General features: G+C 41.2%; 1 protein-coding gene and 2 long non-coding RNA genes across 4 annotated transcripts in view; 1 reads left to right on the top strand and 2 right to left on the bottom strand.

Annotated features, from left to right (window-relative positions):
• Positions 1–1,980: 1,980 nt before the first annotated feature.
• Positions 1,981–9,043, bottom strand: LOC117531324. Its single transcript, XR_004566608.1, has 3 exons — positions 8,496–9,043; positions 5,959–5,960; positions 1,981–1,993 (listed from the first exon to the last, which is right to left on the bottom strand). It is a non-coding gene; the product is annotated as an uncharacterized LOC117531324 (long non-coding RNA).
• On the top strand, positions 4,029–12,735 carry LOC117531323. Its single transcript, XR_004566607.1, has 3 exons — positions 4,029–4,708; positions 8,142–8,146; positions 12,725–12,735. It is a non-coding gene; the product is annotated as an uncharacterized LOC117531323 (long non-coding RNA).
• The window catches only part of LOC117531320 (protein FAM171A2), a 28,592-nt gene continuing 21,629 nt past the window's right edge, over positions 9,102–16,064 (bottom strand). For both annotated transcript variants that reach the window (XM_034194392.1, XM_034194391.1), the window contains 2 exons: positions 13,746–13,872; positions 9,102–10,954 (listed from right to left, as the gene is read on the bottom strand). In XM_034194392.1, coding sequence (XP_034050283.1) covers positions 9,454–10,954; positions 13,746–13,872 — 1,628 coding nt within the window. In that variant the 3' untranslated portion in view covers positions 9,102–9,453. The remainder of the gene's footprint in view (positions 10,955–13,745; positions 13,873–16,064) is intronic.

Here is a 16,064-nt window from a genome sequence, read left to right as displayed (position 1 = left end):
ACGTAATTGATACACTGAGGTCAAAATTTAAAAATACTTCACTCATACTGAAACACATACCCCCATTATTTATCTGATTATAAGAAATCCAAACAGGTATACAGTGGTCCCCTTCTATTAAGGCCACCTGAAATGGCCACAGCTAGTGGCTAGACGACAACCGCCCGGCTATGAATTGGGCCGATATTGGCCTCCATTTTGGAGTGAGATTTCCCACTCCTAAACGACCAATAGCAGAGAAGCGTTGGAATTCCTTCTACGACCTATATGAGAGCAGCACTCATCAACGTGAGGCTACGCATGGGCTAACATCAACGTCTCAGCCTCCAACCAATCAGAGGCTAGGAGAGAGAGGCTAGTATCTGGCCCAATTCAGGGCCGATTGTCAGGCTTAGGAGTGGCCTTTGTTGAGGGGCGGGGAGACAAAATCCAGCATGTGTACAATGACATACGTATGTCTGGGGAGCAATGTGTGTGGATGCAGTGAGTTGGTGATGGCAGAGATCCCAATGAACTGGATCATTGGGACAAGATCCCAATGAACTGGATCATCCACTCACATTGCTCCCCAGAAAAGGGGTGTTTTGTTTTTATACCTCAGCCGTCACTGTGTTTTGTTTTTTTTACAAAACTGATACATTAAGCAATATTATTAGTTTTCAAAAAGCCAGAGGCAAAGGTGATCCGTCCATATCTGTCCGCATCCGTCCGCCATCCCCAACAAAGTAGATCCGGTCATATTGTGTGTTTTGGTTTTTTAATAGCTCAGAAATGATATGTAAAACAAGATTAGAAATCATTATTTTCAGGTGGTATCTCTGAGGTTGACAAGTCTGGCATTTTGTTTGTTTTGGTGTGAGCAGATGACAAATTAATATTACGTGCCGACCGAAACAAAGACGGCTGAAAGAAAATAGTTCCACACAAGCTAGATCCACTACACCTGATCTGGGGGTTCTGGATCCACTCGTAAACCCGAGGATCCACATCCGGCTGAGATATAAAGTACAGTACTGGATAACATATTGCTACAAGCATGAAGTACGGGGGAAAACATCACAGATTTATTGAGTAATGTACAGTCAGAGACAAACCATGTCTTCCACTCAGTCTCAGTCCAAAACTTCAGAGCACAAGAACTGTATCCTTTAAAATCACAAAAAATGATGTAAAATCAAAACAAGATCAGTCCACAAAACAGTTAAGCACATAAAATCTTTTACTTGCCTGGCAACAACTGATGCCTTGGAAACGTCATCCATCACCATCAACACATGATGCAAGAGTTTCTTCCTGTAGTGCATCTTCAGCGTTTGTATGAATGTTGTTGATGTGCGTTTTACCAACACAGCGTTGGGCTTGAGACCAGAGGATCCTTGGTTCAAATCCCAGCCTGACTGGAAAATCACTAAGGGCCCTTAGGCAAGGTCCTTAATCCCCTAGTTGCTCCCGGTGTGTAGTGGACGCCTTGTATGGCAGCAGCCTGACATCGCGGTGAATGTGAGGCATTATTGTAAAGCACTTTGAGGATCTGACACAGATGGAAAAGAGCTAAATTTACTATTTTAGATGCAGCCGTTTTGCCAACAATAGGTGTTTTCTTTGTTCTTTTGTTTAGTGGAGTAATCTCACAAGCTCACGTTTGCGGGAGAGTTTTAACGCGACGTCTGTGGGAAAACCAAGTTGGGAATTTCCACGGAATGGCCACTGTTGAGAGGATTTTCATCCTTTTGAGTGGGTTGCTGGCTGCATTTGAGGGGTGGCCACTCTTGAGAGGTGAAATCAATAGAAAGACAGTTGTTGCAGTAGAAACATGGCCATATATGAGGAGTGGCTTCTCCTGAGAGGGGCCACTAATGAGGGGGCCCACTGTAGTGTGGACTGTCTATGACTGAATGTTATGGATTTATATGGTAATAGGATTAATAAATGAAATAGTTTTGACTGTGTGGAATACTTGATCTCCAACATAATGGTCAAACAAGGTCACCATCTATTGTATTCTACAACATATGTTGCCACGTAACATGACAACTAAGCATGGCAAATCACACAAGCTATTCCTTTTTGAACCATCGCTTTTTACTAAAATTGGAGCAACTTTGACTTTTGACGCCTGTACAACCATTTCTACTGTTTTCAACTCCAAGTCATTCAGTCACAGATAGTCCAAACTATACACTTTTGGAATCTTTATGATCAAATAATGTATACTTTTCAGTATGATTGGAGAATTTTTTTAAGTTGACCCCAGTGTAATCCTTCAGTGACCCCTACCTGGTTATAGCTACCACAGGGACAGTTATATATTTGAGTATAGGCTGGTATCCTGAGTGTGTATTGTAAATGTTTGGGGACCTTAAGTGGTACCGACAACCTACCTGCCCTATGGATAAAATCAAATTAACTTTGGATACATTTGAGTTTTACCTTCCAATAAAAATGAGGCTCTATAATGGTGACGTCACTTTGCACTGACAAGCATCGATTTTTTAATGTTTAAAAAGAAAAAAAAAAAGATTCTCTCTCTAAAAAAAAACCAAACAAAAAAAAAAACAATCCTGTAGTTGTACCTCATTGCTGCTCCAGTCATTTAGTAAGCTTGTTCTAACTGCATACGATTATCCAACATCAAGATGACATTAAATTGAAATAGAATTTTGGCAGGTAAAAAAAACAAACGGTCTATTCTTGATATGATTGTACCTGTACTTTTTCCCATTTCATTTAAGGACTAAACATATTATACAACATAATGCCATTCATGACATTTTATTTTCCATCTATAATAAGGATTGCTTGTCATCTTGAAGAATAGCCATTCAAAGTTCTAATTTTACAGTGTAATGTTGCATGTCACCATAATGGAGGTAAACTGGTATATAGGGTGAAATTTTTATTGTACCTGCATTAATGGTAAATAGCCAGCAGGTGGAGATATTGCTCCATTTCAAGAACCTTGGGACTCGATGACCAACCTGTTGCTTATAGCTTGTGTATATATATATATATATATATATATATATATATATATATATATATATATATATATATATATACACACATACACACACACACACTAACCAGTTGGCCACTACCCCTGTCGAGTAAAATAAGTAAATCCCTTCAGCTGCTCCCTCATTTTCACCACAGCAGATCCAAGGTAGATCTATATGTTGATTTGGCACAAGTTTTACGCTGGATGCTCTTCCTGATGCAACTCCACATTAGATGGAGAAATTTGGCAGGGGTGGAGCTTGAACCAGGAAGTTGCCACCACCCCTGCTACAATTCTGGACAGTATGTACAGAAACAAAATCACACCTTCATCATCATCACAAAAATAACATACTGAATGACCATGGGAACAAATTTTATTTCGATTTTGCGTCATGTACAGAAAGAATCAATTTACAGTTTCTAAACAACTGACTGGGTTTATGGGGCGAATGACTTAGCACATAGGATGAAGGCCTACAGTCCAACCCTCATAGGTATGGTGCTATTAAAACCTACACCAGGACCAAAGCCAAACCAATACCAGACTGGACGTGTCCTCTCAGCTTATCTAGTATGAATCAGTTACAATTAAAAACTTTCTGAAACTGTCCAAGCACAAATTCACAAAACACAGTCTACAGAGAAAACATATTTCTCATGTACAACAAAACAAGCAAGGAAAAGCCACAATTGCACAACTCATATCTGGTGCAAACGGTACATTTACAGCAGCGAGGAATCGTCTCACAACTGTTATTCTTCAAACTTTAAATCACATCACATTTGTTCGGTTTGTACTGTAGGCTTACCAACACGGGCTCATTATGAACAGCAAGCGAGCGATGAGACGGACCAACAAGTCACCTCAGTGCGGCCTTCACTTCAACCTCCTGCTCTCTGTGGCACACTATCGCAACAAAGACACCGACCACTTCAAATTTAGTAAACGGTGAACTTTTACAAATACGCTGAGTTCACAAGTGCTGATGTGCCACAGGCAGTGAGGATGCTCAGAACGGCGAGAGCGTGTTGGTCAGTATGCTTTAGTTGTAAACATTTACGACCGGAAGTGAATTCTGCTAGCACTGAAGTTAAGGGAAAGTCAACATATCTTTGTATAACTTAGAGCCACCTCCCATTCCTGATTGTTGGCCCCGATTTCCAATTCCAGTTTCAAAATTAAAGAAACTGGACCGCATTTTTTAATAAAAAAATCATAGCTAAATCTCATTATGTAGTCACAGTTCTTACTATTGCCGACTAAAATCTCAAAAATGTCTTCTCCTGAAGAGCGCAACATACTTTTCATGGATTTCATGTTGTAGGGGAGGATCAGGAGTCCCGATTAATGCATACTGTACCCGATTGTCCACTTTCATCTACTTATACACAAGATTGCCCCCAATATGCACCAATTAAATTAATTGACCCGGGACGCTTTTTTATCCAGACGTTACAATTTAAAGAAAACATGCTTATAACTTTCCTGATTGCCCACAATACTCTACACTACTACACTCTATCCCCAACTACACCTGATTTCAGGCCCCCATTGGGTATAAGGGTTTTTGTTTTTCCACCCAAAACATATACAATCAGGTATCAAAAATCAGCAATGGGAGATTGCCCTAACTTGAATTTGGCAACACAATTCAACGCATCAGTGCATCATATTTTGTGCCAAACATTCTGGATCATTGCAAAATATGTGTCATTTAAAAAAACATACACACACGCCCTATTCTACGCAATACATGCACGTCGTATACAGAAAATCTCATATATTTCAAATTATCATTTACAAGTTTGGTGAAAAAGACTTTAGGTACAAGACATGAATAGATATGAGGAAGTTTTAGTCACATGAGGATCAAAGTTTTCTGGGAACTAATGGATTTCTGGAGGTGTAGCTCACTGCTATTTATTCCAGACATTGTGAAGTTGGCATGGTACGACTGACTATTTGATGGGCCGTGTGAACAAAAAGGCTAACTACATATTACTGTTGAATTATGACTTCTGTTCTGGTGCATGGCTCCATCGCTTCTGGCTGAAGCAAAGAAAAGAATTAAGAGCAATGAAAGGAAGTGGGAATGGCTTAAAACCTAACAAAATAAAACTGAGGATTTTGATGTTTATATCAAACATAATTTTTTATTTCAATATGCAGGATGGTCCTGGGAAAAATAAGATGATATGCTACATATCCTCTTCTAGTTTTTTTTAATGCAGTGCCATATGTAGCATGGCCCCTGGTTGGAAACTGTAAAAGCGAGCAGTCCTAAGTGCATCTGTAAAGTATTCATAGCGCTTCACTTTTTCCACATTTTGTTACAGCCTTATTCCAAAATGGATGAATTCATTTGTTTCCTCAAAATTCTACACACAATATGCCATAATGACCATATGAAAAGGTTTTTTTTTCTTATATATAACTAAGAAATCACATGTACGTAAGTATTCACAGCCTTTGCCATAAAGCTCAAAATTGAGCTCAGGTGGATCTTGTTTCCACTGATCATCCTTGAGATGATTCTACAGCTTAATTGGAGCCCATCTGGGGTAAATTCAGTTGATTGGACATGATTTGGAAAGGCACACACCTGTCTACTTATAAGGTCCCACAGTTGACAGTGCATGTCAGAGCGCAAACCAAGCATGAAGTCAAAGGAATTTTCTGTAGACCTCTGAGACAGGATTGTCTCAGAGGTCCAAATCTGGGGAAGGGTACAGAAACATTTCTGCTCCTTTGAAGGTTCCAAAGAGCACAGTGGCCTCCATCTGTAAATGGAAAAGGTTCAGATGCACCAGGACTCTTCCTAGAGCTGGCCCCCCATCTAAACTGAGCGATCGAGGGGAAAAAGATCTTAGTCAGGGAGGTGACCAAGAACCCGATGGTCACTCTGTTGAGCTCCAGCATTCCTCTGTGGAAAGAGGAGAACTTTCCAGAAGGACAACCACTTCTGCAGCAATCCACCAATCAGGCCTGTATGGTAGAGTGGCCAGATGGAAGCCACTCCTTAGTAAAAGGCACATGACAGCCCACCTGGAGTTTGCCAAAAGGCACCTGAAGGACTCTCAGACCATGAGACACAAAATTCTCTGGTCTGATGAGACAAAGATTGAACTCTTTGGCGTGAATGCCAGGCATCACGTTTGGAGGAAACCAGGCACCATCCCTACAGTGAAGCAGGGTGGGGGTAGCATCATGCTGTGGGGACGTTTTTCAGCGACAGGGAGACTAGTCAGGTTTGAGGGAAAGATGAATGCAGCAATGTACAGAGACATCCTGGATGAAAACCTGCTCCAGAGCGCTCTTGACCTCAGACTGGGGCGACTGTTCATCTTTCAGCAGGACAGTGACTCTAAGCACACAGCCAAGATATCAAAGGAGTGGCTTCAGGACAACTCTGTGAATGTCTTTGAGTGGTCCAGCCAGAGACCAGACCTGAATCTGATTGAACATCTCTGAAGAGATCCCCATCCAATCTGATGGATGTTGAGAGGTGCTGCAAAGAGGAATGAGCAAAACTGCCCAAAGATCGGTGAGCCAAGCTTGTGGCATCATATTCAAAAAGACGAGGCTGCAATTGCTGCCAGAGGTGCATCAACAAAGGGCCAAAGGGTGTGAATACTTATGTACGTGATTTCTTATTTTTTTCTATATTTCATATAGCATCCGGGCTGTCTGTCCGTCCGTCCTTCCATCTGCTCGTCTGTCTGTCCGTCCGTTAGCTGCAACCTAGCTCGGCACCTATTGCTCACAAAAACTTCATATTTTAGTGGTTACATGCTTTGGAGTAGTTTGCATGGGTTTGAAGGCCGGTGACCTTGACCTCCTTTCCAAGGTCACCAATGGTCACAACTGCCAAATCCTTTGCTGCAACATAGCTCAGCACCTATTGCTCACAGAAACTTCATATTTGATGGGTACGTGCCTTGGAGGAGTACTTCGCATGGGTTCAAAGGTCGGTGGCCTTGACCTACTTTTCAAGGTCACCAACGGTCACAACTGTCAAATCCTTCACCTGAAATTTGTTCGCCGCAATGTACCTCGGCACCTATTGCTTCCAAAAAAAAAATTTATTTACTCCATTGTAACATAACAAAATATGGAAAAAGTGAAGCGCTGTGAATACTTTCCGGAAGCACTGTATATAGGTCCTGAGATCCATTGCTGGGAGTCCTAGTCTACATCTAAATACATATTCTAGGGTTCTGTATAGTAGGCAAAAAGCAGTATGTCACAATACATAGGGTTGTCCAAATACTGAGGATGCATTTAGTCATAACCAAAAGGTATCCAGATAATGTTCCACCCCCATAGTGTGGAAACGGACTACACTTCACTATCCCAGGATGCAGCTAGAGCCTGGTAACTGAAGAAATTCTTGGTAAGATTCAAAGAAGGTAGCAGATATCAATGAAAACAGTAGCAGCGTTCAACACCATTTAAAAAAGTCTGCCCTTGTAAAATAGAAGGTTTCGTGGCATATGAGGATATGTACAAATGGGTCACAGATAAACATCAGGGTCAAAGGAAGGGTAAGATAGCAGCAGCGTAGCACATCTGAATTATGCCCCGATGTGCTTGCTTACTTCTAGTACATACTATAGCAACATTTGAGAAGTAGGTTCCTAAATGACATTCTTAAGAACTTACTAAGCATTCGGACACAGAGTATGACACCAGTCCAACACAGGTTACTTCCCCAGCCAAAGCCGGTACCCATTTATAGCTGGGTGGACTAGAACATTGGAGATGAAATGTCACAGACAGGTAGTGTGAGAATCAAACCCAAGTCTACATATTGGTGGGTAAATTCCTTACCCTACTAAGGTACCTGCTCTACAATATGCACCAGTGCAGGAGCAAAACTGATGCTTTTGAGTGATTAACAAGTCAAGTCACACTTGCCATTAGAACCAATCATGGTTAGCATCAATGGTGGTTGTTTATTTTATTTCAAATACAGCCCCATGGCAGTCAAACACGCCATATCAACATAACGATGTCCGGTATAATCAGGGTACACTCCAAAATTTTTAAATCTGGTAATTCCAGAAAACTTTCATCTCTGATTCCAAGAAAAGGTTTTTTTTTTTTTTTAAATCAGTTTTGTCCAAGCGGCACGCTCCAGAAAAAGTTATTATTAAAATGCAGTGTGCTTATTAGTGCCTGCTGGTATCAACAGCCTACTGTAAGGTGACATGACTGTTCATTGACTGCATTTTAAAAAGGGACCTGCTTGCCTCTCACTCAATCTAAAGAAGGCACTTACAGGAGAGCAATGGCACAGGTCCTGTCAGGAAACAACCGCTGATGTCAGCATTAATGTCAAAGGGGTTGTCTGTAGAGGTGGGAGTAAGTCCCCATCAAGTCACTCTCAAGTAAGTAAGTCCAAAGTAAAGTCTCATTCATAATGGCTGCCAATTATTTGCAAGCTGACTTGAGACTTGACAGTTGCTGATTCATGACTTGAGAGTGACTTGACAGTGACTTACTCCCACGTCTAGTTGTCTGTACAGGTGTCCAAAGAATTGTGGGGAATTTTGGTGCCTTGCTGTTATTTCATACATTCGTGTGCATGCAAACGTCTTATATCGTGTCATTTTTTAAAATACAGGGGATCTATTTACACATCCAAAATCACATCTTTGTGAACCCCTCTGAAAAATGATCAATCAAATTCGGAAAGGCGGAAATACATTGTTAATTTGCCAGAACTGTAGCTCACTGATAAAAATCAATGAAAGGATAATGAATTATCTGCATCGGTAATTATAACACGTGAACACAGTGCAAAAGAAAATCAAGTACATCCCTGAAGGAGCAAAAAACAGGTCACACGTTGGAACTCGATAGTTTGCAATATCCATCACTAGTGGTTCAAAAACATTCTACACGGCGTAACTGTAAAAATGATTAAAGAATTCAAATTCATAGCCTACCTAAATATTCAAATTCTCAAAGTATTTAGGGTTTCTTAAAGAAAGAAAAATGGGTTCTGAAGTCTACAGTTCCATAAAAATGTCACTCACTTCCAAGTACTTGATCATCAATCAACTACCCAATCGTTAGTAAGTGCTTTCATCGTATATTTTGCTCTGTAAAATGGCTATTTCCACAGCATATGCAATGGCTCAGATGGTGGTTCAGTGATGTATACGTAACAACGTCCACTAGAACTTAAGGTTTCGGTCAACCAGTAGTCGTCCCAGTGAAAACCAATGGATTACTTGACAGTGAGACGACAAGAGTAATCAGAAAGTGTAAAAACACCTCACCAGAAGCATAAAGGTCAAACAACAACCAGATACCAGATTGGAAAAGTATGGTTGTGCTTATTGTGATCTTGTGTGGTGAGAACATCACACCGTATCATATCTGACGTGGACAGCTTCCCCGTGGAGAAGAGTAAAATGTCCAGTGTTCGGGAAGTTCAAAATGCTCTACTTCCTCGGGTGGAAGACCATGAGTGGTCTGTCTTCTATTTTTTGCCAGGGGCTCTTTTTGTTCTCATCTTTATCATCAGGATCTTCCTCAGGACTGGTCATGGAGTCGCGGCGATTCTCGCTGTTACTGCTGCGGCAGCTGCTTACACGGCTACGTCCCCTCCTGGTGATGGTGGATCCTCGGGAAGATGAACCTTCATCCAGAAGAGGGGTGAGGGAATTCTCCTCAGGTGATACTGGGCGTCCCTCACTGCTGCTGGGCTCGCTGTGATCCGGGTAGGCTAGCTTGGAATAATTTTTCCCACCACTGCTGAGAACACCTTGTCCCTTCCTTCCTCCTCCCCAACGCTCATCTTTGCCCTTCCGGTTGGATGCCGATTTGCGCTCTTGGGCCTCCATGGGTGGTTCAAGGTTGACATCTCGAGGAGTGCTGCTGGAACCACCACCAAATCCACCACCATTGCCACTGAGGTCATTGCCAACATCTATGTAGGAGTGGCGAACATGGGCATTGGCACGTCCATCCAGAGAGATGAACCACGCCCGTGGGTGCTGCTTCACACCCAGTTCCAGTAGTTTCTTCTCGGTCAGAGCCTGTAGTTCTCCATTCATCTGTGCCATAGTGGAATCGTTGAAGAGCACAGGGATGGTCACAGGCCCTCCAGATGAATCAGATGCCCAACTTGGCTCCTCGGAGTCATCACCAAGGGATCCAGCTTGCTGCTGTTGCTGTGCCTGCTGTTGGCTCTGCTTTTGGGCATGAAGATGGTGCAACTGGCCTCCTCCCATCTGAGCACCATCCTTGTCTTGTTCCTTCTGGTCCTTACCATCTTTACTTGAAAACTCAGAGGGCAAACGCATGTAGTGGGCTGGAATGACCAGCGTTGGCACCATGCTCCGATACATGTTTTCCTTCATCTGGTCAATGGAGCTGCAGAAGATAATCTGACCCGGTTGGGTGTTGAGGGACGTGGGTCTAGCCAAGCTGTCTGCTGCTGCTGCTGAATATTCTGGGGGTTTGTCAGTCTGGCTTGGCACATAGCCTTGGAAACGCGGTGGGGATGGGGGATCAGAGGCATATCCACGATTGTCATTGGCATTGTGGTGTCGATGATATTCGGAGTCCTTTCCTTCCATGAGGCTGTAGCTTCGGTTATAGTCTTCATGGAGCAAAGGGTTGTCCAGGTTGTTGGTCTCTGTAGCACGTGTGACTTTCATGGGGAAACTTTCACCCCTTTGAGGCCCAGAACAATTTTTTCCTTTTGCATGTCGTAGCATATGAGCTGGAATATGTTTAGTCAAGTCTTCCCTTGAACTCTGGTACTCTCGAGATGGAGATAAATCGGATTTGCGAGTGTCGTGAGAGGATCCAGAATCAACATGGCCTCCACAGATCAGATTTAGACGTGAAGTGGATGTACCCTGGTCTCTCTTTGAACCATTCAGATTGGAACTGTGGGGTTTGCCTTGCTGTCGACGAGGTTTCAAACACTTCCGCCTAAAACGCAGAATAAAGAATGAAGATCAGGAGTTTAAAAAAACATTTATCGATGAAAATATTGTCTTAGTCCAACAAAATCAAGACAAGCAGATTATTATTATTTAGCTTTTAAATACCCAGAGGTACAACTACTTACAATTTCATAGTGAATGTGATTAATGCTTTCATAAAGTGGATCTGATATAATTACAGTGAATAGGCTATGGTAGCTAGCTATGTAGTGCAACTGTTAGCAAGACTAATTGTTGTAGGACAGTATATACTTTATTATGGCACAATTTTCTAAAATTAAATGACGTATCATAGCTCGCCAATATGTTGACTTCCATGAGCTAGCATGAAGGCAACTGCAATGATTAGGCTAAGGTAGCTAGCTATCTAGTGCTACCACTAGCAACACTAAATTAACAATAGACTCCACTGCTGATTAATTAATTAAATTAAAATTAATTAATTGCAGATTCCGCCATCTTTGCTGTGCATTCTGGGAAGGCAAGGGGCAAACAACTGCGATATCTCTTGAATCTTCACGATGTTCACGGTGGAATAACTGAAATTTTTCTTAAAGTACTCCAAAATATTTGCCTTGTCAAGATGTTTATCTCCTTTGTCAAAGGCTATGTTTCTCCCCCTTCCATTTGGTATGTGTGTATTTGATCACTGCGCCAGAAATAAGTCAATTTTGTATGCCTGTGTTTAAAAACATTACTGCTGATCACCTGGGTTAATTTACGTTAGCTTCCCGTGCTACCTCCGTCATGAAGTTTGTATGTCAGCAGAGAATGTTAGATTTTTTTTTATTTGACTAATCTATATGACGACAGAAAGACTGCGTTCACAGCTGCATTACATCACTGTGATCAGTGATGTTTTTAAAAACACGTAAAAACTTGAGCTATTTCTGTCGTCATATCGACATGATAGATTACTCTTAAATGAATCAGCTGAATTTATTTCGCACAAAAACACACACACAAAAGAAAACATAATCCACAAGAAAAATATGTCAACAAATAAACAATGCATGAAAAGGAGTAGGAAGCGTAAAACACTTATAAACGGCTACCCCCATCTCGCTATTCATATATTAAAATAAATGACAACAATAAAAATGATCTGATGTGCAGTTATGACCGCAATCTCTGTAGAGTAAGGCAAACTTCACAATGGAGCTAGCATGGAACCCCAACGTAAAGGAAGTAATCCAGGTGAGCAGTGGTAATGTTTTTAAAAACAGTTGTAAATATAACACAATACCCTCGGCCGTATGAGCATTGTGCTCTTTAGAATTTGCAGTTGTTTAATTAATTATTAAGATCCTATTATTTTACGTACACTTTGTACATCTTCAATAAAGCTCCGCTATCAATCAATCAAAAACAATATTTACATTTTAACGGTGTCTGAGGAGACCTTGTGTGTGCGTGTACATGAGCTTTTGACAAGTGCGGATGTTGTGCAAATCAAGGACTATTTGTAGATCACCCTATGTGTATTAATGAGACAAATTTTACTCCATAGGAAGCTAGTTTTGAACTAGCAAAAGTTAGCGTGCACACTATTGTCCACAATTTTGCTCTAGAGGTATTATTAAGTTCCAAAAAAGAGCATTTTCAGTTTTAGAAGTGTTTATTTCTCACTAGCTTTTACATAATATATGAAAAAGAGGTTACATTTACACACAAACGAAACAGAGTTTGCAGCTAGCTAACCAGCCTGTGAAGTCATCATGCTAAAACTGCCAAAATGTCTTCTAAATCACTTCAGAGGTGTTATTAGGTTCCAAAAACAGCGTTTCCAGTTTTATACACGTTTCTTTCTTGCTAGAAAGAAACATAATATATGAGAAACATAAATGAAGCGATTTTAGACAAACCTGCCACTGATGTCACGACACAGCTCTACTCTGATTGGCTGTTACCCCACCACTCAAAAAAAAGGGGGAACAGATTGAAACAGAATGTGATGTTTTAACCTCTTAAAATAGGTCAAGGTTAGCCTTGAACTTGTCCAAGGTCTGTGTCCCAAGAATGTTCCCTGTGAATTTGCAGACTTTGGCAGTAATAGGACTGGACTTACTGTATGCTAATCACAGACAGACGAACGGACGCAAAGGTTGCTCAATACCCAATGGCCATATTTGATGGCCTCAGATAAAAAAAATGAGTTATTTCTGAACACATGCCGAACAAAAGGAGAAGCAAAGCCTTTGACAAAGGAGATAAACATCTTGAAAAAGTGACTATTTTGTACTACTTTCAGAAATCTTCCAGTTATTCCACCGTAAAGGTAGTGAAGTCAGGTGCCTTCCCAGAATGCACTGCGCACAACAAATATGGCAGTATCTGTGACTCAGTCTATTAAGTGGAGTGAATCTGTATCATTGAGTGTTGGCAAAGACAACAACAATAGCAATTTCCATAAACAAGCATGGAGGAAATTACAACGAATAGGCCATAATAGCTATATAGTCAATGAAACGGCTACAATACAAAATTAGCAGTTAGGTCAAGTATTGATTTTTCATTTGTTGTTAAAACAACTTGTACATGAGTATGGCACAAATAAATGTTTATAAATGTAATTAATTAGAAAATAAGATGACATATCATGGCAAGCTACTATCCTCTTGCTTCTGTTGGGGGTATGGGCAAACCAGGTAACTATTGTGGTCAGTTTCTCCGTAATCGATATCAACCATCTCCACCAAATTCTCTTTTACAGTTTTTTTCATGATTTATTTCAATAGAGTCCCGAACTCTGAGACCTGCACCTATGCTCCCCACACCTGCAGTAGTAGAGCAGAACACAGAGGAGGATGAGCACCAGCAGGGCCAGCGAGCCCAGAATGGAGAGCAGGAACAGGGTGTGGTAGGTGGTGATGTCCCTTAAGCCTGGGTGGGACAGTCCCAATCCTGAAAGACAATGCACGACACAAAACAGTCTTACAAAGCCAGCGAAACCTTAATTACCTGCACAATGCTCCACATACAGTAGCAACCGCCAGCATTATGCTGAAAACCTTAATGATAAGGAACCAAAATAAACCATTCTGAGTGATATTGATTGCACTTGAATACCCTGGAAGACCATGCATTCAGTTCCATTTTACTTCTATTGGCCTCTCAGCATACAGCAGTAAGACGACTGGACATTAGGGATCTACATCGGATCGCAGTATTATTAAAGTACCTGTTTAAGACTTTCGGCACAGGTATCGGTAATCCCGTACTCGTATTTTCGACCTATCAATGCTGGATGTTATGAGCCATTATGCCTCTGTTTCTGTAGCAGAGTTGAAAAACAGTTTGCAGCGCCTCACGGTCTCTTATGCTGCGTTCACACCGGGAGCGACCAGACGCCACAAATTTGCGTCGGTTGCGTGGCGACTGACATGCCACCATCGCCCGGTGTGTCGCTCTGCTTTCGCAGCAAAAATTCGCCCCAGTGCGTCATCAAATAGGATGAGCTTTCATTCCGCTTGCCAGCTCCAGTTGTCACTCAAGTTAGCATGACGGACCTAGATCACACGGAGCGAGTTGTTGTGGAAAGCTGACAAATGTCATGAGACATTCCCAATTCGGGGAGTATCATTATTTGCTGCAGGAGCTGCGACTTGATGACGGCCGCTTTCAGCAGTCCTTCCGCCTCTGCGGGACCCAGTTTGAGGACCTCCTGTCCCGTTCATGCACGAACATGTAAACAATTAAAAAAAAAAAAACAAACCTCCACTCCCCCTGCTGCGGGGCTGCTGCTCGCTCCAAAAACTCTGTCATAATTGTGTTTAGAAACCAGTCACCATTTGCTTTATTATACATCTGTGTAGTTAATTAATAAAATAATCTTCAGGAACGATTCGCTCGCGCGCACGTAAAAAAAAAAAAACCTCTGCTGCTTGCTGCGGGGCTGCTGCTCCCTCTTCCCCCAAAAAATCTCTCAGAATTGTCTTTAGAAACCAGTCACCACTTGCTTTATTATACATCTGTGTAGTTAATTAATAAAATAATCTTCATGGACGATTCACTCACGCGTGCACATAAAAAAAAAAGAACAATAAAAATAAAAAAAATAAAAATAGAGAACAGCAGCACACCTGCGGCTCTAGTCAAAAACCTTCAGGTTTTTTCCATGGCCCACTTTCATCACACATTGTTATTATTATTACTTCTACTTTGCCATTTGATTTTTAAATAGACCACAGTGGAAATAAGTGTTTTTACTTTCTTGTGTCATCTTTGCATTTTAACATATTATGTACATTGAACTTACTAAATAAAATCACACATGCACGCTTTTAATATACAGATGATTTACCGCCCCTGCTGGAATGGCGTGTGAGTCCAGAATGTAATTATCAACATTCATTGTTCAGTGTTGTTAGCTAATATCTGAATTTCTCCAAAAATATTAAAAAATTATTAGTAAAATGTTAGCGGTGTTCATCCTTGACACACAATACTACGGCAAATATCACCTCTTCCCAGTTTGTCCATGATCGATGTTATGTGCACGCACTCACACACACAGAGCTTTTTGTCCTTTCCGCATTCTACCGTAAGCAAGTGCTTTTATTTTTACACACCCTCAAACAGAGATGGTGGCGGAGCACATCAAACGCACGACACTTCTCACTCATGGTAACAGCAACATGACACTTAACTGACTAAACCAATTGACCTACAAAACACAATAAATCAATAACACTAACAATCTGTTAAACTATCATGAACCACAATAACATTTAAAATCCCAAAACCCAAATTCCCATGGTGCATTGCAACACAACATCCATTGTTCACTATTGTTAGGGAATATCGCTAATTTCTCCATAAATATTAGTCCTATCAACTTTCTGTTTTTGCAGCGTTCATCCTTCACACAAAATACATAAGCATACCAAACGGCAAATGTCAGCTCTCCCCAGTTTCTCTGTGATTGAAGCCAGCCATACATACACACACACACACACACACAGCCCACTTGTCTATTATAATATAGATAACAATAATGATAGCTGGGTAATTGATTAAGCATAACTGGGTCTCTTGAGGGTTCTAGGTTCAAAATAGGGTCAGTTAGGGTTAGAAAATCCATAAATATGTAAATG

This window comes from Thalassophryne amazonica, chromosome 18 (assembly GCF_902500255.1).
Source record: "Thalassophryne amazonica chromosome 18, fThaAma1.1, whole genome shotgun sequence".
Classification (NCBI taxonomy): Eukaryota; Metazoa; Chordata; class Actinopteri; order Batrachoidiformes; family Batrachoididae; genus Thalassophryne; species Thalassophryne amazonica.
The sequence above is the reverse complement of the archived record's forward strand: the minus strand, read 5'-3'. Positions and strand labels throughout refer to the sequence as shown.